This window comes from Microcaecilia unicolor, chromosome 3 (assembly GCF_901765095.1).
Source record: "Microcaecilia unicolor chromosome 3, aMicUni1.1, whole genome shotgun sequence".
Taxonomy (NCBI): domain Eukaryota; kingdom Metazoa; phylum Chordata; class Amphibia; order Gymnophiona; family Siphonopidae; genus Microcaecilia; species Microcaecilia unicolor.
In genome coordinates, this window is record NC_044033.1 from 448739102 (window position 1) to 448765286 (window position 26185).

The 26185-nt window shown below is 42.5% G+C and overlaps 1 protein-coding gene across 3 annotated transcripts in view; it reads left to right on the forward strand.

Annotated features, from left to right (window-relative positions):
- The window catches only part of FBXO25 (F-box protein 25), a 106986-nt gene that overhangs the window by 48362 nt on the left and 32439 nt on the right, over window positions 1–26185 (forward strand). For all 3 annotated transcript variants that reach the window (XM_030198933.1, XM_030198935.1, XM_030198934.1), the window contains exons 7-8: window positions 1437–1621; window positions 10469–10651. In XM_030198933.1, the coding sequence (XP_030054793.1) occupies window positions 1437–1621; window positions 10469–10651 (368 nt within the window). The remainder of the gene's footprint in view (window positions 1–1436; window positions 1622–10468; window positions 10652–26185) is intronic.

Below are 26185 nucleotides of genomic sequence, written 5' to 3' on the forward strand. Positions count from 1 at the left end.
ATGCTGCTGAAAAAGAGTTTGGAAAGATTCCGATACACGGCGGAGCAGAGTGAGAAATTGAAACTGGATCCTGCGGGGCCAGGGCTGAAAGGAAAAAAGATGGCGTTGATCCCCTCTGACTGTGAAGAAGAACATTGTAATGAAGGTAAAGATGGAACTGGTGAGATAACTAAGTCAGATGTGGTGGGCCGGTTCCAGGACCTGAAAGCTGATCTGGTGAGGGTACGGAAGGATGTGCAAAACACACAAAGATATTAAAGCCGAAATTGGAGAACTGGGGACCTGCATAAGTGAGGTGGAAGACGGAATCGGGACTCTTAAAACCGATAGAGGAAAACTTCACAAAAGTGTGACCACGGATACTGCAGAAATACAGCAGCTTAAAGAGCAGGTGGAAGACCTGGAAAATAGGTCTTGTTGGTGCAATCTGAGATTTAAAGGGATTCCAGAAATGGACATCTTTTGCAATTGTGAGAGACTAATTCGTGAGTTGTGCTTGCATATATTGAACCCAGAGGGCGAGATCCAGCAGCCGGAATTAGGCATTCAAAGAGCATGTCGAGCTGCAGGCCCCCAACGAGACTCTAACTCGAGAGACATTGTGGTGTGTTCCGCAGATTACCCCACCAAAGAGCGGATTCTAACTAAAGCAAGGCAGCAGAAGGAGATCCTCTGGAAAAATTGTAAGATTGGAGTGTACCAAGACTTGGCATGGATTACATTACAAAAACGCAGATTTTTTCAAGAAGTCACGGAGTTTATGAGATCAAAGGGGATCCGTTACAGGTGGCTCTTTCATTCGCGGTGTGGCTAACTGTGGAAGGGAAATCACGTAAAATGAAGACCCCGGGTGAAGCATGGTCAGCATTGAGCACATACAATGTGTTGACAGCCGTCGTCCCTTTTTTTTTTAGGCACATACAATGTGTTGACAGCAGTCATCCCTTTTTTTGTAGGCACATACAATGTGTTGACAGCCGTCATCCCTTTTTTGTAGGCACATTTAATGTGTTGACAGCTGCTATCCCCCCCCCTTTTTTTACATTATTTGGATCCATTTGTGTTGACAGCTATCATCCCTTTTTTGTAGGCACATACACTGTGTTGACAGCCGTCATCCCTTTTTTGTAGGCACATTTAATGTGTTGACAGCTGCTATCCCCCCCCCTTTTTTTACATTATTTGGATCCATTTGTGTTGACAGCTATCATCCCTTTTTTGTAGGCACATACACTGTGTTGACAGCTATCATCCCTTTTTTTGTAGGCATACAATGTTCTCTAAAAGTCAGCATTCTCTCCCTCCACCCGCTGGCTGGGGGGCTCAACCTTCTTGTCTGGACTGGTCTATCAAGGCTAAAGGAAAGAAAACTATCAGATGATAAGATTTCACCATTAGCCAATATTTTATATTTCGTTTATTTAATCTTTCCTTAGTACTGGAAGATCAACAGTATCCTCGCCTCATCAAAGAGCTTCTTCAGGATTTGAATTCAACAATCTGTATGCTCTTAAAAGAAGTTGGAAAGTTCGTGTTTGTTGGGAATATTAACGTTTGGATTTGTCGTTTGGAAACGATTCTTGTTTGGCAGCAGCAGCTCAAAAATCTTCAGATTGACCAAGTAAGTTGAATTGTTGTATATGTCTGCATTATAGCAAAATGCAGAAATTAGATTTCAGATGTTGAAATTCCACTGTTAGGAATGAACGTAGCATGAAAAACAACACAAAGGTCTTCAAGAAAATAATACTAGTAATTCAAAGACCCAACACAGGCTGTGTTTTGGCATCACAATGCCTGCATCAGAGGACACATGAAGAAAAACAGAATATCAGTGATGCCGTTAGCACACATTCCAAATTAAACTGGTTTGAGTCAACACAAAGTGCTTCAAGGCTGCAGTTGCCAAAATGTGCGCCATTTTGGCAACTGCAGCCTTGAAGCACCATCTAACCGGTATTCAAAGCTAGGCTAAAAGCCTACTTTTTTGAGGCTGCTTTTAACTCCTAACTCCTGTTTACCTGTTCAGTACCTAATATCTGTAAGTAATTCCCTTATTCCTTTTTTGTCCTGCTTGTATATCTTGATTAGATTGTAAGTTCTGTCAAGCAGGTACTGTCTCTTATATATTTAGTGTACAGCGCTGCGTCTTACATATTTAATGTACAGTGCTGAGTATGCATAGTAGCATTGGACCCAACACCAAGGAGGCATGTTGATTTGATTTCCTCATTAGCAGTGAGGGACGTCTATGCTTGGCATCGAGCGAAGGCCAAGAAGCACAAGCATCGCTCCCCTTCAACACATGGTGCCGGAAACTTGGGGGCATCGAAGAATTCGGCACCTGAGGAGCGTCGGCGCCAGGAGGAGCAATCCCCTTCTGTTGAAGAACTGCCTTCTCGCCAGTCTCCTGGTAGCTGGGTCCAAGTTTCTGCTATGGCACCAACAACTCTGCAAGCTGATGTCAGCCCTCGAACGGATATGGGCCATGCTCCAAGAAAACTTGGCGGAGCTTCTTCAGATGCAGAGTCCATCAGCACCAGGAGTGCTTGCACCAGCTGTGACTCTACCTTCCTGTTTCAGGCCTCTCAGCCTGTGTTGCAGTCACCACATGTCTATCTTGTGCTCAAATAAGACATATGGTGTCCATTCCTTTGTCCTTTCCCTCTGTTTTCTTTTCCTTTCTTCCTTCTTCCTGAGGTATTTCACGTTGCAAAGCTAAATGTTCGTTCTTTGCACGCTAACTTTACATTTGGTTTATGACTATCTGAGCTGTGCGTGTCCTGACATACTCTTGTCTCGAAGAAACTTTGTTGACGCCAGGGGAGGAGGCCTATCTTCATCAATGCTGTCCTATTGGTTATAGTTTTCTTTCCTCTCATTACTTTTATAGAGTAGATTTTATAAATATACAATTTCCAAATGTACAAGGTTATCAATAGAAATCAAACAAAATAAAACATGGAAAAGAAAATAAAATACCTTTTTTATTGGACTTAACTTAATACATTTCTTGATTAGCTTCTATTGATAACCTTAAGAGTGGACTAACACGGCTACCACACTCCTCTACTTCAAATGTACAAGAAAATAGAATCACTGGAAAAATATAATATACAAATACCTATTATCTCATAGGAAGTCCAACAAACCCACATCAAGGGAAGGTGATTTTACCATTACAAATTGAAGAAAAAAAAAAAAAAGGAAAAAATTTGTTTATACTAAACTAACAAATCAGGCGTAAATTAGGTTATTATACTCAATTGAAACCCTAAAATATCTATTTCTCATTAATTTTCAAAAATTTCTCTAACTGCAAAGAATCTCAAAAAACAAACTCTTTACCTTGATAAGACAAAATACATTTGCATGAAAATTTCAGGAAAAAGGTAGCTCCTAGTGCAAGCTTTTCGCCTGAGTTGAGTTGCACGTGAAACATCTTAATCTTCACTTGGATACCCAATGGCTTCCTATCCTTTCTCGGTGCTATTAATCTTTCTCCGCTGGTTTCCTTTCCTAATCACACTGCAGGCCACATTCTTGATGTGATTATTACGCACCAGCCTTCTGTATTTCCTGCTTGTCTATTCTCCCTGTTCCCTGGTCAGACCATGCCTTAATCTCTCTTCATCTTGCTGTACCTGCATCTTCCCCTGTCTCTGCTCTCTCATGTCCTCTCCTGGCTTGGAAACTTCCTTTGCTAACTCCCAAGTCGTTTTTTTTGGTAATTGTGATTCGCTTTTTTTTTTTTTTTTGCCACAGATTTTATTTTTTTGGTACCTATACAGGTCTCTTTATGGGACACAACTCTACACACTGCCCTAGATTGATCGGCTCCTCTTTGTCCCTTCTTTCCTAAGCTGCCTTCTTCCCAGCCCTGGTATCACCCTGGACTTTTGCTCCTTTTTTGTCAACTGCGTAGAGCAGAACACTCCTGCCGTAGTTTTCCTTCTGCCATGGCTCTTGCTGCATTTCAGAATATTTTTCATTCTTATTCACTTGGTTTACGCCAGGCAAAGAGATCTTATGTATCTAGACTTCTCTCTCAGGATCAGACTATCTCTCAACTCTTTCGTTTGCTTAACCAGCAGATTTAGCAGCCATGTCAACCACAGGTTTAAATTTCTTACGTTTTCCCGTATATGTCAAACGAAGTTCCTGCTCCTGTGGACTCCGAAGGAGCTCCAAATGGGTGTGCCTCTTTGTGCACGCACCCGCAGCTGCGTTCTGTGGCAGCGAGAGGAACAAATTACCAAGCAGGACCCCGTTGGGAGCTGGAACACTCTCTCAAGCTGTATACAGGCTGCCTGCTCAAGCTACTTCCCAGTTCTTCCGTGGTAGCGAGGGGAAGAAATAACCAAGCAGGGCCCTGCTGGGAGCTGGAACACTCCTTCAGGCTGTCTGCGGGCTACCTCTTGAAGGCTCCGATGTCACTCTGGTAGCTACTTCCCCGGTACTTTTACTTTTTACTCAAAAAGTATAATATTAGGCAATAACTTTTTTTTTTACTTTCACTTAAGTAAAATTTAATGTGTTTTTCACTCTACTTTTACTTAAGTATTTAAATATACATTTATTTTTATTTAAGTGCTTTGACCAAGTACTTTTAGAAACTAATTTTGTTCAATCTTAAAATAAACACACATTTTGATTCAAATGTCCAATCAAGCCAATAAAATGTCCATCTTAGCACTGTGAGAAGACCAGACAACAAATTTTAACAGAACTAGCAGGAAAACTGCACAAAATAAAACAAGGCTGTCCAGTTCACAAATATCTGAGGAAAGAAACCCGAAGATCCTTGTATTTACTGAACCAAGAGTAATGAGCAAAGAACTGATGAGTACAGTATAAGGTAAAATAATAGAGGAAGTGTCTGTGAAAATAACTCAGGCTACGACATCTGTCCAGCAACTTGAGGATCCGCTGGACCATGTGGCGGTGATGGTGAATAGAATTAAAGCACTTAATGAGCATCAGGTGGAACACAGTGCCCGATACACAAAGCTTACCATGCTTTTAATATTTGCTTTAGACTGGTTCTAGCCAGCCAAAAGCAAACGTTATTTAGCGAGCGGTGCACAAATGGGGTTTCCAAGGCTTTAATGTGTGCCATTAGCAGCCACTGAGAACTCCATTCAAATAAGCAATCCGGTCAATTCACAGCTCCAGAGCGCCTAGCTTTAGCGAGCTAATTTTACGGCAGCTCTGGAGCTGTTGGAAGAGAAAGGAAACACAAGCAGGCAGTTGCAAAGGCTGCCTGCATGTGCTCCCTACATCTCCCCCCCCCCCCCCCCCCCCGGTGACCCACCCTGCAGTAATTCCCTGGTGGTCTAGAGGACCACAGATCCCCCATGCACCTGACATCATCACCCCCACACCCAACGCTCCCCCCCCCCCCCCCCCCCGACAAAATTCTCTGGCGGCATAATGTATAGCAAAAAAAAAGTTGCCAGAGCCTATGCATGGAGTGTCTTTGTGAACATACTCCTCAATTCGTTTTTTTCCGTGTGAGGAGCAGCGGTTCCTTCTACAGCTCCTTGTTCCGCCCGGGGAAGAGCCTTTGTCAAATGCTTTACAGCTTTTTTTTTCACCCTTTTTTTTTTTTCTGTTAAAAAAAAAAAAAAAAAAAACTCTTCTTTAGTTTGTTTTGCCCATGTTTAAGTTTTCTTATTTTTTCTGCTCTGGCTGCATTTAGGCTTGCTCGGCCGTGGTTTCCCCCTGTTTTTGTGCCTTTACGTTTTTTTTCTTACGCAAAATCGAGACTTTTGATGTTGCCAAAGCTGTCTTCCCTTCCATGTCATCGAAGACTCCCAGTGGCTTCAAGCATTGTACTCGGTGCAACTGGATACACACTCTTGGTGTATTTGGTGCCTCGGGCCTGATCATAGCCCAGTAAATTGTATCCTTTGTCTTCATATGAAGAAAAGGACGCAAATTTTCAAAGAAGCTCAAAGAGAAAAACTTTTCGAAGCTTGGTCCGATCCTTCGGCGTTGGCGTCGAGGGAGGCATTGACATCGGGAGTCACGATAGGGATGGCTGCTGCTGCGAGACCCAGGGACACTGGGAGTAGTGAGGCATCAAGTGGGTCTCCACCTGTCTTGAGGCCTCCTGCTGTGCAAGCCCCCCGGGTCTGACCGTTGTCGGACCAGACCCCAAGGCGACGTGAGGATTCCACATTGCCCTCATCGGCACTGAGGAGTTGCGATGAGGTGCATCGGTCAAAGGCCAAGAAGCACCAACACCGCTCTCCTTCGACACACAGTGCTGGGAGTTCTGGGACGTCAAGGGATCCAGCACCCAAGAAGTGTCGGCGCCGGGAGGTGTGCTCCCCCTCCATTCAAGAGGTGCTGACTTGTCTGTCTCCCAGCAGCCGAGACCCATCTCCCGCACCCCAGGCGGGTAGGCAACCTGAGCCCACACTAGCCCCACAGTCTTTACCGATGGCGGCCATCGACAAGCGACTCCGGGCCTTGCTTCCAGAGCTTTTGGAGGCTTTTGTGCAGCGGCATAGGGTGTGCCTGTGCTTACTATGCCTCCTGTTGCAGCCCCGTATGGCCCAAAGCCCGTGGTGCGGCCTCCAACACTGGCGCCGCTTTCGGTTCCGGTGTCAACTGCCACCCAGGCCGGTTCTCCGATGTCGGCAGAGGGAGCTTCACCGGAGTTGAAGCAGGAACCGACTCCTCAATGCCGATGTCGAGGCGGCCCCGGTCTCGGACTTCCCTCAGGGAGGTGCTGTCTGATACTGAGGAAGAGCACTTGTGGGAATCAGATGAAGATCCCAGGTACTTTTTCCTTCGATGAGTCCTTTGGGATCTTGTCTGAACCTTCCCCTCCACCTGAAAGACTGCTTTCTCCTCCTGAGAGCCTCTCTTTCACCTCTTTTGTGTGGGAAATGGCTGAGGCCATACCCTTCCCAGTAGAACTGGAGGATGAGCCCAGGGCTAAGATGCTTGAGGTCCTGGACTACACCTCTCCATCTAAGGAGGCAGTGATTGCTCCTCTGCATGAGGTACTTAAGGCAGTCCTCGTGTGGAACTGTGGTCTCCAAGAAAATTGACACCCAGTTTCGGATCCACGGGGAACCTGGGTTGGTGAGGTCTCAGTTACCCCACAACTTCATGGTGGTGAATGCTGCTCTCAAGAGAGCCAGGAGTACTAGGGACTGTGCTTCGGCTCCCCTAGGCAGAGAAGCTAGGACCTTGAACTTTTTTGGGAGAAAAATGTATCTGGCTGCGATACTCATCACCCATATTCAATCATACCAGCTCTTCACGAGTGTCTACTTCTGGAACTCAGTGAGGCAGCTGTTTGACTTGGTTGATGCACTGCCTCCGGAGCATGCCAAGCCTTTTCGCCAGCTGGTCAAACAGCAGAAGGTGTATTGCAAGTTCTTGGCGAGGGGCACTTATGATGTAGCATCCAGAATCTCTGCCCAGGGTTTAGCGATGCGCAGAATCTCATGGCTGCATGTCTCTGACCAGGACCATTCAGTCCAGCAGAGAATGGCGGATGCTCCATGCTGGGGGGGGGGGGGGGGGATAACCTTTTCAGAAAGAAGGTTGAGGTACTGGTTGACCAGATCAAGAAGCATACCAATTCTATGTCTTTTGTCTCCTGCCGGGCGCTTTCTGTGACTACCTCCTCATCTAGGAGGTATTTTGATGGGTCCCGGAGTACTTCTTGCATAGACAATCAGGTTGCGATGTATTACACCAGCAAGGGGGGGGGGGGGCACCGATCTCGACCTCTGTGTCAGGAAGCCGTCCAGATGTGGCTCTGGGCATGCTATTACGGCATGTTTCTCCAAGTTACATATCTGGCAGGTGTAAACAGCCTGGCCGACAGGCTGAGCAGGGTAATGCAACCTAATGAGTGGTCTCTGAACATGGGCGTAGCCCGCAAGATCTTCCGAGCATGGGGCACCCCCTCGGTGGTTCATTTTTCCACTCAACTCAATCACAAGGTCCCACAGTTCTGTTCCAGGCTTCAGGCCCATGACAGACTAGCGTCAGACTCCTTTCTTCTTCTTTGGGGGACAGGCCTTCTGTATGTGTATTCTCTGATACCTCTAGTGGGAAAACCTTTGAAACTCGAGCAAAACCGCAGAACCATGATCCTGATTGCACCTTACTGGCCGCGTCAGATTTGATTCCTCCTTCTTCTGGAATTGTCCTCCAAAGAACCATGGAGATTTGAGTGTTTTCTGACCCTCATCACGCAGAACAAGGGGTCGCTTCTACATCCCAACCTCTGGCTCTCACGGCCTGGTTGAGAGCCTAGGATTTGCTTCCTTAGGTCTTTCGGAGGGTGTCTCCTGGGTCTTGCTGGCTTCCAGGAAAGATTCCACTAAGAGGTGGAGGAGGTTTGCTGTCTGGTGTGACAGCAGGGCCATAGATCCCCTTTCTTGTCCTACTCAGACCCTGCTTGAGTACCTTTTACACTTATCAGAGTCTGGTCTCAAGACCAACTCTGTAAGGGTTCACCTTAGTGCAATTAGTGCTTATCATCAGCGTGTAGAAGGTAAACCCATCTCTGACAGCCTTTAGTTGGTCTCTTCATGAGAGGTTTGCTGTTGTCAAAGCCCCCTGTCAAACCTCCACTAATGTCATGGGATCTCAACGTCATTCTCACCCAGCTGATGAAAGCTCCTTTTGAGCCACTGAATTCTTTCCATGTGAAGTACTTGACTGGAAGGTCGTTTTCTTGGTGGCTGTGACTTCAGCTCATAGGGTCAGTGAGTTTCAGGCCTTAGTAGTGGATGCACCTTATACTAAGTTTCATCACAACAGTGTAGTACTAAGTTGAGGCCGAAGGTGGTGTCCGAGTTCCATCTGAACCAGTCAATTGTCTTGCCAACATTTTTTCCCTTTCCTCATGCCCACCCTGGCAAAAGCAGCTTGCACACCTTGGACTGCAAGAGAGCGTTGGCCTTTTACATGGAGCAGACAAAGCCCTTAAGACAGTACGCCCAATTGTTTGTCTCTTTTGATCCCAACAGGAGGGGAGTTGCCATCGGTAAACGCACCATTTCCAATTGGTTAGCAGATTACATTTCCTTCGCTTATGCCCAAGTTGAGCTGACTCTGGAGGGTCATGTCACAGTTCATAATGTCAGAGCCATGGCTGTGTCGGTGGCTCACTTAAAGTCAGCCTCCATTGAAGAGACTTGCAAAGCTGCAATGTGGTCTTCAGTCCACACATTCACATATCATTACTGCCTTGAGCAGGATACCTGACGCAACAGTCGGTTTGGGCAGTCAGTGTTGCAGAATCTGTTTGGGTTTAGAATCCAACTTCACCCTTCTAGGCCCATTTTGTTCTGTTCCAGGCTTCACTCTCAGCTAGTTTGTATATAGTTTGAGGTTAATCTATGTTATGTCTTCGCCGTTGCGAGGCGCAATTGACCAATATTTGTTGTTTTGGGTGAGCCTGGATTCTAGGGATTCCCCACTTGTGAGAATAATACAGCCTGCTTGTCCTCTGGGAAAGCAAAGATACTTACCTTTAGCAGGTATTCTCTGAGGACAGCAGGCTTATTATTTTCACAATCCCGCCCACCTCCCCTTGGAGTTGTTTGTTTCTAATTTTTTCTTATGACGGGCGGGAATGCAGTCCGCGCATTGGGCATGGCACGCGCGGCAGAAGGCTCTGACAACTTTTTTTTTGCTATACATTATGCCGGTTCCCAGGCAGATGCGGATCATTGACCCACTTGTGAGAATAATAAGCCTGCCGTCCTCGGAGAATACCTACCACAGGTAAGTATCTTTTCTTCATTGACATTCAGTTTGACCGCTTTCATCCAGGTGTAAATATTGCATCACTAATCTCAACTTATCAAATGTAAATTGTAATCGAACCATCAACAGGTATCAAAAAACTAACTGTCAGCATAGTAGTGTAAAATGTAGATCAAAATAGTTCAATAGTCGACATAATAGTAACAAAAAATATTAAAAAGAACAAGAGCCCTGAGGGACTCCAGTTGAAGTACTTCTCAAATCAGATACCTTGACAAATCAGAAACCGTCTATCCTGCAAAAAAGAAGTAAACCAACTCAACACCTTATTTGAAATACCAATCAATTGCAACCTATTCAATAAAATTCCATGGTTAACAGTGTCAAATGCTGTAGAAACATCTAAAATTACAGCAAAAAGCATGTGCCCCCAGTAAAATCTGATTGTATCACATCAAATAAAGATAACAATGCTTTGTTAGCATTGTAGTCTTAAAGTTCTGTACCTGATGGTGTAATTTTATTTCTGAGGTGCTGATTAATTGTTGAAATTTTTGTAATTAAATGTTAAAGCTATACTTTTCAAGAAACACTTATCTACAGGAACTATCACATAAAAAATTTTCTGTAATAAGTGTAAACTTTACCCAGTCACTAAGTAAATTGTTTTTCATATTACTATTTGATATCAAAATGGAGATTTTAAAATCTTTATTTTTAGCAAATCAGCAATAGTTTTGGCTTCTGTGACCTTCCTCTGCATATGCAAAGCAACATATTGTACAGACTCTCTGATGCCTGGGACATTATTAACTTGGGTCAAGTGACCCCAGCCCTTCATGTGCTTAGTGAAGATCGACAGCTATGGAAAAAACTTTGCCAGTACCACTTTGCTGAAAAAGAGGTAAGATATTACTTTCTCGTAAGTATGGGAACAGTTTATAGTATTTGTGCAGTTGCCATATTAGTCTGCTTAAATCCACGAGCCAAATATTCAAAATCATTTGTCCATATAGTGGCAGCTGCTATTGACTAGATTCTATATATATTGCACCAAGATTTCCATGTGGAAATAGAAGTGTATTCTATAAAGTATTTAATTTAATTTAATTTAGGCGAACTTTATAGAATACACTGAGTGCTGGTCCACGCGACTAAATTTAGTCACGGTCAATTACGCAACTAAAACCTGGTGTTAATCCCAATGCCTAAATTAGGTGTGGAGTGGGTGTATTTTATAACACATAGATTTTAAAAACGCCCATGACTTCCCCATTCCACACCCTTAACCACGCCCACTTTTCCAGCTAGACGACTTAGAATTTACGTACGCTGCATTACAGAATACACTTAGAAAGTAGTGTGCATAAATTCTAATTAATGCCAGTTCTGATAATTTCTTGTTAACATCCAGTTATCACCACTGATTAGCTTATCATCTGATTTAAGTTATACTCATTATTATGGAATACGTTTGGATTTCCGTGTGGAAATCTTGGCGCAATATATAGAATCCTGGGTATATGGATAAGTGCTCTATCTGCCAGTATTCAGTAGCACTTTTTGGATAGTGTTGCTGAATATTCTTAGATCATCTTGGCATTATCTGGAAAGCACTAGAGCAGATCAAGAGTGGAGGTTGGGCGTGCTGCCTAACCATATCTGCATAACTATTTAGATAAATTTAGGCTTGCACATGGTCTGACCTAACTTAAATCACAAAGCTAAATGAGTAGCGGCTACATATCACCACAACCTATAGAATCAGCAGTTTTCACCACGCTCTATTTATACTCAGCATTGCTTGCTATCCGTGTACCAGCACCGGATATACAAAATAGATTTAAACATTGATACAATTCATTGTTAAAGTTAGGAAAAAAGAAAAAAATTACAGGTGATTTTTATCAATGTCAGTTTTTTTTATTTTCAGAAGCAATTGCAAAATATTCACCGTAAATGAGAGTAGACCTAGGGACTCCTTTTCAAAGTACTTAGACTTACAAAGCTCCATAGTAACCTATGTAAGACTAAGTGCTTTGAAATTATGCCTCTTTCTTGTACAATTGAAACGTCAAACACAGCATTAGAATAATTTGGTTTGATTTTGGAATTTAGATATCGTTATTCACCTTTCTGAACCTGAACTCAGGCTGCATTCATGTTCAGTGGATGTAATCTCTGCCATTGAGGGCTTACAACCTAACAGTAGTTAACAGTACACAAGAAGATATCAAATTGATAGAAATTCCCAAGTGTCTATTCTGTATTTCCTTTAGAACGGGGCTTGAAAAAGTTTCTTAGGATCTAGCAGCCAGATTTTGAAAAACTGGAATTTGTATTCATTTATGCACATTTATAAATTGCAGATTCATATAAGTACATAAGTGTTGCCATACTGGGACAGACCGAAGATCCATCAAGCCCAGCATCCTGTTTCCAGCAGTGGCCAATCCAGGTCACAAGTACCTGGCAAGATCCCAAAACAGTACAATACATTTTATGCTGCTCATCCTAGAAATAAGCAGTGGATTTTTCACAAGTCCATCTTAATAATGGCGCTTAGACTTTTCGTTTAGGAAGCTATCCAAACCTTTCTTTAAACCCCACTAAGCTAACTGCTTTTACCACATTCTCTGGCAAGGAATTCCAGAGTTTAATTACACATTGAGTGAAGCAATATTTTCTCTGATTTGTTTTAAATTTACTACTTTGTAGTTTCATTGCATGTCCCTTAGTTCTAGTTTTTAGAAAGAGTAAACAAATGATTCAAGTCTACCCATTCACTCTACCCATATTTTATAGACCTTTATCATATCTCCCCTCAGCCGTCTTTTCTCCAAGCTGAAGAGCCCTAGCCGCTTTAGCTTTTCCTCATAGGCAAGTTGTCCCATCCCCTTTATCATTTTCGTCGCCCTTCTCTGTACCTTTTTGAGATGTGGTGACCAGAATTACACACATTATTCGAGGTGCGGTCACACCATGGAGTGATACAAAGGCATTGTAATGTCACCCTCCAATCTTTTGTTACTACGGATGATTTTAATGACAGATTAGAGATCACTAACAGCAGATCAGCAATTTCATGTTTCAGTTCTTTCACTGGTCCAGGTGATTTATCACTGTTTAACTTGTCAATTTGGCTGAGTATGTCTTTTAGGTTCACCAAGATTGCTTTCAGTTCCTCTGCATTGTCAGTTTTGAAAATCATTTCCGGTACAGGTAGATCTCTTATTCCGTAAAGACTGAAGCAAAGAATTCAGTCTCTCCGCTATGGCCATGGCGGTGTCCTCTCTGAGTTCTCTTTTTGCTCTTTTATGATCTAATGGTCCCACGGATTCCCTAACAGGCTTTCTGCTTCTTATGTACCTGAAAAAGGTGTTACTATATGTTTTTGTCTCTACGGCAAGTTTTTCTTCATATTCTCTTTTAGCCTTCTTTATCAATGCTTTGCATCTAGCTTGACATTGTTTATGTTGTTTCTTATTTTCTTCATTCGTATCATTTTTCCATTCTTTGAAGGATGCTCTTTTGTCTCTAATAAGCTTTTCACTTCACCTTTTAACCGTGCTAGCTGTCGTTTGCTCTTCTTTCCACCTTTGTTAATATGTGGAATACATCTGGTCTGTTAATACTGGGGTATTTCAAATTGCCCATTGTTATAACGTTGCCCAGTTTGCCAGCTTTCCTGATTTCTGTAAACATTTGTTCATCTGTCTGTTACTTCTGTCCTGGTAGATGGTAGTACAGCCCTACCAGTATACTCTTTCCCTTCACACATTGAATTTCTAACCACTAGGATTCCTTTCTGTTATCTTTCATGTAGAATATTGATTTTGTTTGACTCAATTCCCTCTTTAACATATAGCGCAATCCCCCCTCCAATTTGATCCACTCTGTCACTGCAATATAATTTGTACCCTAATAACACAGTGTCTCTAACACAGTTTCCTATTTATTGTCCTCCTTGCACCATGTCTCTGAAATACCTATTCTATCTGCCTCTTCATTTAGTGCTATTGGAGTGAAGCCAAAGCTGCAGCTACTAAGAATGGGTAGGGCGGTACACTCGCACATCTACCCCCAAAAGTTGTAGCCTTAGCCTCTCTTTTGCAGCTGCAGTTTTAACCCCTTCCCACTGCTAGTCCCGTCCACTCCCAGCAAAGACAACCACTTTTCATCGCCTACCCAGTCACCCAGACAGCATCCTCTGCTCCCATGTCAGTAGCCTCTGAATCTCTCCTCTACCCCTGAAAACAGTAGGATCTCTCAAAACCCATTCACCCCTCCCTCCAAGAAAAGAACCCAGCTTCTTAAAAAAATTTAAATTTATCCTACCAACAGAGCTGCTGGAGTATCACCTACTCAGCAGCAATGCTCCTTAAGGGCTGCTTCTGCAGTTGCTAGCACTGCAAGTATCCTCCTGATCAAGTTGGCTCTACAGGGTGGATACCTCCAAATTTCTCTCTTTCTCTCTCACTCTCTCTGCCCAGGACACACACTCATAGCTCTCGCTCTGCTTCTTCCCAGGACACCTGCACACCGCACACACCCATTGCTTTTCCTCTGCCTCGACCCCAGCACACACACACACTCTCATAGCTCTCACTCTGCTTCTGCCCAGGACACCCACACACACCCATTGCTCTTCCTCTGCCTCCACCCCAATCTACCAGCTCTGGCCCAGTGAGGATTAGAAGCAGAAGTAAAGAAGAGTAGCTGTGCATCGGGCCACATCCTTCTCCATTGCCTCTTTGGCATTAATAGCCAGATTTTGTATATGGTGCTTAAAAAAATCCACGCAAAAAACATTTCTGTCTAAGCATATTCTATAAGCAGCGTGGTATATAGAATACACTTAGTCAATATCCTAGCGCCTAAAACTACATGCATCCATTTACACCAATGAAAGTGTGGCATAAATCTCGGTGTGTAGATTTACTCACATTGGGCCATATTCTTTAACTATGCACATTAATTTTGGAACACCCACGGAATGCCCATTTCCCTGCTCATAACCATACCCCTTTTTTCCTGCATGCATTAAAATTTAGGCACAGTGCATTACAGAATACACTTGGGGAGTTGTGCACTTAGAAGACCCAAACTCAATCAACGCACGAGAATGTAAGGAATTCCTCCAATTATGGGATCTCAAATGGCCACAAATGCAAGCAACCCACATCAAAGGGCACACACTTGATCTCATCTCACACAAACTTTCAACAGACCAGAACTTAATAATAACAGATATTAAATGGACAGAAACACCCTGGACCGATCACTACAAACTAAACTTATCTCTACACTGGTGGAAGAAGGGAGTACACTAAATACACGAACACACATCTTATAGAACAAAAGGTCAAATAGACACGAAAACATTCTGGCAACAGATATATAACAATGAATGGACAGCACAAACAGACTCCATACACTACCTCATGGAATGGGATAAAAGATGCAAATGCATACTAGATGAAATAGCACCCTTAAGAACAAGATCTTCACGTAAGCATAACTCAACACCATGGTTCAGCGATGAACTGAAAAAGCTAAAAACACAATCCAGAAAACTGGAAAGAGCATGGAAAAAAACCAAAAGATGAACACACACTCAACACATGGAAACAATCATAAAGAAAGTACAAATACACTATAAGACAGACCAAAAGATCATACTATAAAACTAAAATAGGGACAGATTACATCATACTATAAAACTAAAATAGGGATAGATTACAAAGACATGAAGAAATTATACCAACTCGTGAACAAACTCCTAGACACCATCCTGGTCACTACATCCAAATACAGACATCCCATCTGCAGATGAACTTGCTAAGTATTTCAATGAAAAAATTGTAAACCTACGCAACACGCTACCTCAGGACAACACTGACATTGAAAACTTCCTTAACGAGTTGGACCCAAACACTGAAGAATACCCAGCTGACCGAACCTGCTTTCCTTCTGTTTCTGTTCAGCAGCTCACCAGGGATTGGGTGGGTCGGTTTGCCAACATTTTGACCAAGAAAAACCGAACACCTGCCCTGATTTATGCCCTTCCCCAAGTCCTTTGTCACACCTACGATCTATTGAGAAAACGGGACTGCTACAAATCTCTACGTAGAAACTACTTTATAGCAGAATACCGCACTTTGCTCACACGTGCAAAACACAGACAGACCCTCAACTAATATGGAACAAGGAACTACAGACCAGTAATAAAGATATGAAGGCAAAAGCTGAATTGGAAACCTCAAGGAGTCACTCTGTATATACAGGAATACTAAAGAAATAGAAATGCACACTTCCTGAAGCTGACATGGTCCAATTAATAAATTTGAAATAAACTATTTTTTTTCTACCTTTGTAGTCTGAGCATTTTATTTTTCCATTCAATTTGGTCTGTGTCTCTTCTGCTTCTCTGTTTTTCGTGCCTTCCAGGGTCCCCATCTCTTCTCTCCATGTCTGTCATCCATCTTCTCTCTGTCCTGTCTAGCTTATCTCCTTTGTGTCCCTGTGCCTGTCTTACCCCCATATTTAGCAACTGCCTTCTTCGTGTCCGTTTCCTCCCCTTTTATTCAGCATCACCTCTCTGCATCCCTGTCCTTCCCTCTGTGGTCAGCGATGTCCCTCTGTGTTCCTGTCTTACCCGTTTTCCAGCATTGACCTGTGTCTATTCTTACTCCATGCCCAGCATCTCTTTTCTGTGCCCTGTCCTTTCCTTTCTCTTCCCTTCCTCCCACACTCTGAGTTCAGCATCTCTTCCTGTTTCTCCTCTGTTCCCCGTCATGGTCTGTGGGTCCAGTTCTCTCCTCTGTTCCATCCCCCTAACCTGATATGTCTCTTTCCTCTTGTGCTCCCCTCCCTGGCAGGCCTAGCATATACCCATATCCCTCCAGTGCCTCACCCAGGATAACACACATCTTTGTCCCTTTAGCCCCTCCCCCCAGGGTCCAGCACATCTTCATGTCCCTCCAGCTCCCCTGCCCTCCTCAGGTCAGCACATCTCTATGTTCCTGCAGCACCCCCCCCCCCCCCATGTCCAGCATATTTCTATGTCCTTCCAGCGCCCCTCCCCCCGGGTCAGCACATTTCCATCTCCCTCCTGCCAGGTTTAGCCAGCGCCTCTCTCCCTTATCTTCCCCCCCCCCCCCCCCAACTCAGCACCAGACACTGGACTCGAGAAGGGGGAGAGGGCAGAGAGTCGCTGGCTGGACCCAGGCCAGGGAGCTAGAACAGTACTGCATGTAGAGACAGTATCTTTAGGGTGCAAAACCCAGGCACCAGGTCTGATTTTTAGGCACCATGGCAACCTGGCACCTGGGGTTTGCCAAGCTCTGCTTTAGAATAATATATTCTATAACAATCATTTGTTTTATTTGGACTCTCTTTAAAGTTCTTTACCAGTTCATAAGGGGTCAGCATATTTCCCTGCTATGAATATCAGCAAGTATAGAAAAACTCTTGTGGCAGTTCGCCTTCAAAGATATTGGGAAGATTTCAGTGACTGGATATTTGTCAGCTTATTGATTTAATAAACAGCCAACTTGTAAATAAATTTGACGTGTATAGTCTTGCAGGAGTAGCAGATGGTATACCAGTGGTTCTCAACCTTTTCATTTGTGATACACCTAATGGATGGTGCTCGCCTTTGTGACAGAGTGGACACATGACCCTCATGGACCTTTTTGTCTGACACAGTTTAGCAGTTCTTATGCACTGAACATGCTCTGCTTCTTCAAAAATCCTAGCCCCCCCCTCCCCCCCCACCCCACACCACCCATCCAAAAACAATAGGTACAAATCAGAACCAAGGACACTTGTCCTTGGAAGCCAGCATACAAAAAAATTCTGAGAGCAACAGAAATCTCTCCGCTACCATTGTGAACCCCCCCCCCCCCCCAAATCCTAACACAACATACATGTAGTAAATCTGCCATACAACAGAAGCACTAATTGTACGATTCAAACAGCAGGAACCTGTGGTTTATGGTTTATTGGTATTGATATTTTGATATACTATTCTCAATAAACAAATTTTAAAAGAACTCCAATTTTGATTATTTAAAAGTACGTAAACATCCACCTCCTATACCAGAGCACAATAAATCATATTGTGAATAAATTATCAAATATATCATACAAACATGCTAAAGCCAACTATAGGCACTCTCAGTCAGCCATATTTTAATTCACATAAAACTTACGTACTATATCTGTGTCTTTGTGTGGCAACCCTTCTTTGAATTTGTTATTGATAGGCCAAAAGCCAGTGTATAAAGATGTTTTTAAGGATGTCTTGAATCTTTTATGTACAGGCTTAGGGCCAAAAAGTTGGAACTATGAAGAAAAAGGTGCTAGATCGAGTTCTGGCATATCTAGCTAGTAATGGTGATGAAAAAATAAGACCATATTCAGAGATCAGAGCAGCCTTGGTTTATATAAGATGATCGACGAAGATGAAGGGGGTCTTGGTATATAGTACTCCAACTCAGATGCACAAAGCCTAACAAGTCAGCAGTGTGGTTTTTATACCAGTTCTAGCCGGTTTAGCGAGCAAGGAGTAAAATGAGACATGCACAAAAGGATTCTCCAAGCTCTTTTCCTATCAGCTAACGAAAACAGAATGCAAAGCGATTATTATGAGCTAATTACTATACAAAATGTGCATGTAAGACGATGCACAGCCGTTTCCAACCCAATGCACAGAAATGGTCCCTAGCTTTACTGAGAAATACCTAATGGGTGGTCAAGAACTGTTGGTACTATGACAGCCGAAATAGTAGAGGGAAGGGGTGGGGGTTTTTTGTATATGCACAGTTAGCATGTGTTATATTCGTGCAGATTTTTTTTCTCCTGGTAAGGGCCACTAAAATAGACATCACAGTGCACACAGTACATTTTAATCATCACTTTTTAAATCGATTGCCTACCTTCTTTTTCTTTTGAAATCATCTGTTGTAGTACGAGCGAGAACCTGGGGGTGGGAAGCAGGCCAACCTTTTCAGACTTGGTTTGATTGGTAACTGAGGTTACCTGTGTCCTGCTCTTAATATCTTCCTGATAAACTATTGACTCCTTTATTCTATTTCACCCCCTTTTTATTCTATCCTATTTACAAAAAAACAAACAAACAAAACCCTGTCCTTTCACTTACAGAGGGTCTGACCTCTATAAGTTCCTTATCTGTCTCTATCCTATTGCCTATATTGCACTGTGATTTTATATTTTTATGCTGGTATTGTCTTAAAGGGATTTTAGAGAATTGTGTTTTGAATATCTGTGCTAGTGATTTAATCTTTTTATGCTGGAATTGTCTTAAAAGGTGTTTTCATTGGCATTGTGTTTTAACCTGTGACTTAATCTGGTGACATTGATCTGGTGTCTGTTTTCATTAGAATTGTGTATTGAATCTACACTGCCAGAGACTTAATTCAATCAATTTTGGTTACATAGCATCTGGTGACTCATAGCTCTGGAGGAGGGGCAATTTTGTTTTGAGCTGGGTAGTAGAACCTAAGTTTACCTTGTGAGCGGCGCTGGGCATTTTCAGACTTGGTTTGATTGGTAACGGAGGTTACCTGTGTCCTAGTTCCACAACCCCTTGGTAAACTCCCTTTAAATAGGGCAATCAAGGGACAAGTATCTTCATTACACTTAATTGGTCAATCCTAATTCTTGTTATTCCCTCTCATAGTTCACCTTTTCACACTTGTGAATCACATCATTATGATGTTCATTCAGTGCAATATATGTTCTGCTTTAATCCTAAGGCAAGCTATCGGGGAACCTTAGAGCTTTCCTATCTGTCTCCAAATATCATCCTTGAAAGAGAGAGCAACAAACTCGAGAAGGAATTAACTACAATTAAAGAAGTGTCCAGGATTACTCATTTCCCAGCTAATTTACCACCACCATTGCCTCACAGAATGAAACATCAGAGGAACAGATGGGTCACAGTAGGGTCTGGTAGACTAATATCTGTGACACAAAAACACTCGCCCTTCCAAGCTTTGCCCCTGTCAAATTCTTTTGCAGCGTTGCATCATTATGATGGCGAAAAAAGAAGTACTGTGGTAGAACCAGAGGCAATGAAAAAAGCACAACCCCAGAAACATCCCCCAACTAATGATAGAATTGTGAAAAGCAGAAAATTATTACTGCTCGGAGACTCCATTATCAGAGGCATTAACTTAGGAGCACAGTTCAGGGGTTCCAATGTAGTGAAATGTCTTCCAGGATCTTCAGCTACAAGATGTACAGACCAAATACTGAAAGTGATCCAAGAAGAGAGCGAGGCTTCTAACACTGATGTTGTTGTAATTCACCTGGGGACAAATGACCTGGCCAACAATAGCAAGTTTACAGCACAGAGAGCGTTCCAGAAGTTTGGGGAGGGACTGAAATCTTTGGTTTGGACTGTGGCTTTTTCTGAAGTAATTCCTATGATGGGGAGGGGATAGGAAAGACTATGCAAAACAGAGGAATTCAATAAGTGGCTTGAGTCTTGGTGTAAAGAAGAAGGTTTTAGATACATAGGAGAATGGAGTAATACGTGGAAAAATAACAGGCTGTACTGTAATGATGGGCTACATGTTTCTGTGATGGGAAAAAGGATCCTTGGGGAGAAATTACAGTATTTTTCTAGACATTTAAATTAGAGGGTGGGGGTGACAAAAGGAAACAGGGGATTTCGGAAAGTCACCCCCAGAATAAAAATGATGGCAGAGGGAAAGGTCATGTAAATATTAAAAAAACACCCAGACTCACTATGGAAAGCTATGTGCACAAATGCTTGTGGTCTAAGTAAAAAGGTTCAAGACTTGCAAGCCCTGATGTTTGAAGAAAACCTGGATATTGTTGCTATTACGGAGACGTGGTTCAATGATTATCATGAATGGGATGTGACCGTACCGGGCTATAATCTTTTTAGGAAGGATAGAGAGGGCCGAGGTGGAGGAGTGGCTCTGTATGTGAGAGAAAATATCAGAGCGGCTGAAATGCGGGGAGCCTGGGGAAAAGAAGAAGCTTTATGGATCGTCCTGGAAAGAGAAAACTGAACTTTTATCCACACGGGAGTTATCTACAGACCTCCTGCGCAAACGGAGAAGTTAGACAAGGATCTGATAGAAGATATTCAAAAGATTCTTATGAAAGGGGAGGTGCTACTGTTGGGAGATTTCAGTTTGTCTGATGTGGATTAGAACGTCCCGTCTGTGGAATCGGAAAGAAGTAGGGAGATTGTGGATGCCTGTCAAAGTGCCTTGCTCAGACAAATGGTGACAGAACCCACGAGGGAAGGGTCGATGCTGGATCTAGTGCTCACTAATGGAGGTAGTGTTTCCGATATCCGGGTGGGTGCCCACCTATGCGATACTGATCTTCACACCATATGGTTCGATATAAGGGTAAAGTGTGGACGCACAAAACTCAAAAGTACTGGATTTCAGACGTACTGATTTTGATAAAATGGGGGAATACCTGAAGAAGGAGCTATTGGCGTGGGAAGGCGTAGGAGAAGTGGAAAAACAGTGGTCCAGGCTAAAGGCTGCTATAAATATGGTGACTGATCTTTTTGTGAAGAAAGTAAACAAAAACAAGAGAAGCAGGAAGCCTATACTCTAGTTAAAATTTAATGCCAAGAAGTGTAATCAAATTTCTGGGTAACCTATAAAGGTCAGTTTCTAATATCACAATTGATAGACTGTTACAGAAACCACAGTACAAATACATTGGTATCACAAAAACAATTTTTTTTTAAATTCAAAAAATGAAAAATGTGTAAGATATAAAATATATTTGTATGTCATATTGGTTTGTGCTCAGTTTTTTTGGTGTATTACTGTGACTTGGCGGTTCAAGATGTATACATACACACCATTTTCTTACATCATTGCACACCCTGCTTCCATCCTAACCATAATGCTAAATAAAAGGATAATATTGTTTATCCAAAAAACTGATATTCTGTTGATGAAAAATATATATCAACTACTTAGCTTAGGTCGAGTCTGTGCAATGCCAAACTTTTTCTTGCTGTAAATTCTTGATCACTGCAATACTTTTTAAATATCAATGTGTGTGAAGCTCTTGGTGAAAGATCAATATTCAGAGTTCCTAGTTCCCTACATGGGCCATGTTTAGCCAAACTAATGGTATCCTCAGGGGAACTGATCTGTGAAAAAAATAATATATGCAGCGTATAAAAAACAAACACCACACAATATATAAAAAATAAAAAATGTGCGAAGTTAAAATACTCAAAAATATGACAATATTCATAAATTCAGCAAAATTGATTAAACTTTGTTACTCACTGTTCAGCATAACCAGGGAGGAATAACACCCAGCCCGGTCCCAAACCTGGTAAAGAACGCCCACACATACTCAGATTATATATAGGTTGTCAGCTGTTTCTTCAACCGCGGGAAAAATTCAATTAAATGAGTGCTTGCCACTCGATTTCCCTGTTAAGGCCACTAGGGGCCACTGTTCACCATCGGTAAATGAACTCCTGTTCTTTACTGAGAAGAATTCGAGAAATGTCACCCCCCCCCCCCCCATAGGTAAATGGATTTGTGAAAGTACAACAAATTTTAAAGCTCAAATTAAAGTCTCTCTGTTAATGCTGTGGTACAAAGTTTTTAAAACTAAGGGGAAAAGACTATGGAGATTAGTTGGTAAAATTGGCTTTTTTTATATTTTTATTTTGCCTATCACTAACCTACAATTCCTCCTTTAAACCCCAATCTTTAAGTTCCCAAAGCACAAAGCAAAATAGTGTTCACTTACCAGAGAAATGTCTTCTCTCAGAACTTCTCAGAAAGAAAGTTCAGTGGGACCTTTCCTCTTTATATAGGTATGAATCTAAGGGGCCTTTTTTAAACAGGCTCTTTGAAGCTAACTCAGCAACCTATGCAAATATTCTACTTCCCCACACCTTAGTTAGTACCTAATTGAGGTCGTTGGACTTGCTACTTCTCCAGCAGCCAAAGAACAGAAAATAGCTGCCAGAGAAATGTCCTCTTCTCTCAGAACATCTCAGAAACCTCCGTGGCTTCTCCTACATCGGCATTCACTGGGAGTGCACCTGCATCAAGTGGGTCTCCACCTGCCTCGACACTGGGTGCTGTTAGCAGGCCCTGGGACCAGTCAACATTGGACCCGACACTGAGGAGATGCTCGGATTTGGCATTGTTCTCGTCTGCACAGGAGACCGAAGCTCTGTGCATTGGAGGAAGCCCAAGAAGCATAAGCATCGGTTTTCCTGTGCTGGGACACAGGTGCATTGGATTCTCTTAATACCTGAGAAGCCCTGGCATGGGGAGGACTGCTCCCTCTCCATGGATTTGGTGCTGGTGTGCCAGTCAACAAGTAGTCAAGTCCTCAACACCAGTTCGGCACAGATGCCTTTTCAGATTGCCTCTGCTCCAGCTCTCATGCATTTGTTGATTCCCATCTTCGATGGGCAGTTCCAGAGCATGCTCCAAGAGGAGCTAGTGCAGTTGCTATAGGGAGCTCCAGCTTTGGCATGGAGGGCATTTGTGATCCCTGCAGAGCAGCCTCAGACCTTCTTCAAAGCTCCGTTGGTGTCAGCATCTAGATCTTTGATGCCAGCGCATTGTAAGGTGATGGCATCGAGGTTGGGGCATGCAGTATCCCCTTCTGCATCAGGGCAGGAAGCTTCCCCAGTGTCTGAGGGCACGACTGCACGTCAGGGCTCTTCAGAGCATTGACATCATTCCACAAGGTCCAGGCCAGTGCAGACTCAATCTCCTGATCCTCAGTATGAGGAAGAATTTGATTGGGACTGCTCTTGAGAGTCATATGAGAATCCACATTACTTCTCGGAGGAGGAGTCATATGGAATCCCTTCTGAACTCTCACCTCCTCAAGACAGATGAAAATCTCCTCCGAGGTGCACCCTTTCACCAGTTTTGTCAGGGAGATGGTTACGGCTGTCCCATTTAAGTTGGAGATGGAGGAGAGGCCCAGGGCGGAGATGTTATCCATTCTCAGACCTGTTTTATTAATGAATGAGCCACAAAAAAGTGCCCTAAATGACCAGATGACCACTGGGGGGTATCGGGGATCACCTCTCTTTACTCCCCTGGGGGTTGGGATTTTGTAGTGGTGTACAGTTGTGGGTAGTGGGTTTTGGGTGATTTTAGGGGGGGCTCAGCAGACAAGGGAGCAACGGTGAGATGCGTACTTGGGAGCATTTATTTGAAATCCATTTCAGTGCCTCCTAGGGTGCCCCATTGCTCTCCTGGGATATCTGTGTGGCTAGTCTACTAAGAATACTGGCTCCATTTTATGCGTTTTTCACCTGGACTTTTTTTTTCTTTTTGAAAATAGACCAAAAAGATAAATGCATAGATCACAACAACATCTAGCAAATAGACATTTTTATGTTTGAAAATGGCTATATTTCCCACTTGAATTTTAGATGTTTTTAGCAAAACATCCAAAGTTGGACTTGGATGTCATATTGAAAATGCTCCTCTAACAGCCTTTAGAAGGCACAGCAGAGCCTAGTTTAGTTTTCTTCCCGCCCACCCTCCTCAACTCCCACTCTGGGCACATTTCTTTGTTTATAGTCTTAATTATTCTAATTAGGATTACATAGGGGGATGTGTCTTTACAAAGTATTTGCATCTGTAAGTAAGTTGCTTTAATAATTTTATACTTGCTAAAAAGCAAACACTAAATCACACAGTATAACATATAATCATGTCTCTAATATCCCTGGTACCTTAACAAGTTTTAATTAAACAAATCAATAATACTAAGATGCAGACAGCAGTCCTGAAAAGCCTGACTGGCTGGGGTGCCTCCAGGACCAAGTTTGGGAACCACTGGAATGCAGGGCTTCGTATGAGAGGATCCGCTGCAAAAATGATCATAACAGGATTAAATTTGAGCTAATATTTGTAGTGAAGTCTCTAAAGAAATCAGCTGTAGCAGCATTTAATTTTTGAAAGGGCAGCTACCATAAAATGAGAAAAATGGTTAAAAAGAAGCTAAAAGGATCTGCTGCAAAGGTTAGGACTAAGTCAGTCATGAACATTGTTTAAAAATACCATCTTGGAAGCCCAGATCAGATGTCATCCATGAATTAATAAAGGTGAATATCAAGTAGCAAGCATGATTACAAGGAGAAGTGAAAGAGGCTGTTAGAGCCAAAGTAACACCTTTGAAACAGTGGAAGATAGGATCAAAATAGAGAAAAGAAGCAACTTAAGCACTGGTAAGTTAGATGCAAAAGACTAAAAGAGAAAAAGAAGAGAAATTTACCACAGAAGCAAAAAGTCATAATATTAACTTTCTCAGGTATATCAGAAGCAGAAAGCCTTTGAAGGGAATCTGTGTGACCATTGTTAGATCATGAAGGAGCAAAAGGGACACTCAGGGAGGACAAGGCCTTAGGGTATAAACTTAGCTGTGGTGGATGAATATATTCCGAGTTGCATTGCATTTTGTTAATTGAATGCTATTTTAATTTGATATAACTTCAGTATGTGGAAAATAGAATTGAGTTCTAATGGGCCCAATATTTAGAGCAAGTTCCTGATGAAGTGCGAATGAATTACTCCCTTATCCAGACATTTTCAAAAATTATATATATAATATCTGACCATTTGACTCGTGCAGGGAAATTCTATATGCGTATACATTTACATGCTGTTTATGCAAATACGTCAAGACATGCAAGAATAATGACGTGTGCACATACACTCAAAGAAATTAAGATTTACGCCAAAATTCTGCCTAAGCAGTATTCTGTAAATACCTGCATATCTTACTTAGCATGTATTTTACAGCTAGGTGTACACATGGACAATGTGCGGATGGGACTCACACATAACTTATAGAATAAATGTTTATCTCCGGAACGTAGGTGCACACTCTTATACCAGCAGTATGACTGGCGTAAGTGCTGGATCCAAATTACAGGCTATTACGCTAAATATGCTGTAAAGAAAAGTAGCCTCCGTCATTCCATTATATAATTTATGCCAACCAGGTACTCTCTAGGTGCCTATATGTAGGCACACAATTATAGAATTACCCCCCCCCCCCCCCCCCCCCCAATACACACACACTGGCCAGATATTTTCTATAAAGGAGTGATGGTATACAAGATCTTAAATATATTTAAAAAAAAAAAAAAAAAGGCCTGAGTCAGGAGGTCCACTGGAAACCATTTGATTAGCGGCAGCATTCAACCACTAAGGGCCTTATTCTATAAAGGTTATGCTCCTAAATTTACATTCCTGAAATTTATGCTCCTAAATTTATAAACATAATTTATGCTGCAAAATAGATTATGCTCGTAATTTAGGAATGTAAATTACGCTCATAAATTAGGAGCATAACCTTTATAGACTAAGGCCCTAAATGGATAGCTGCTAGTGGAAGTCACTGC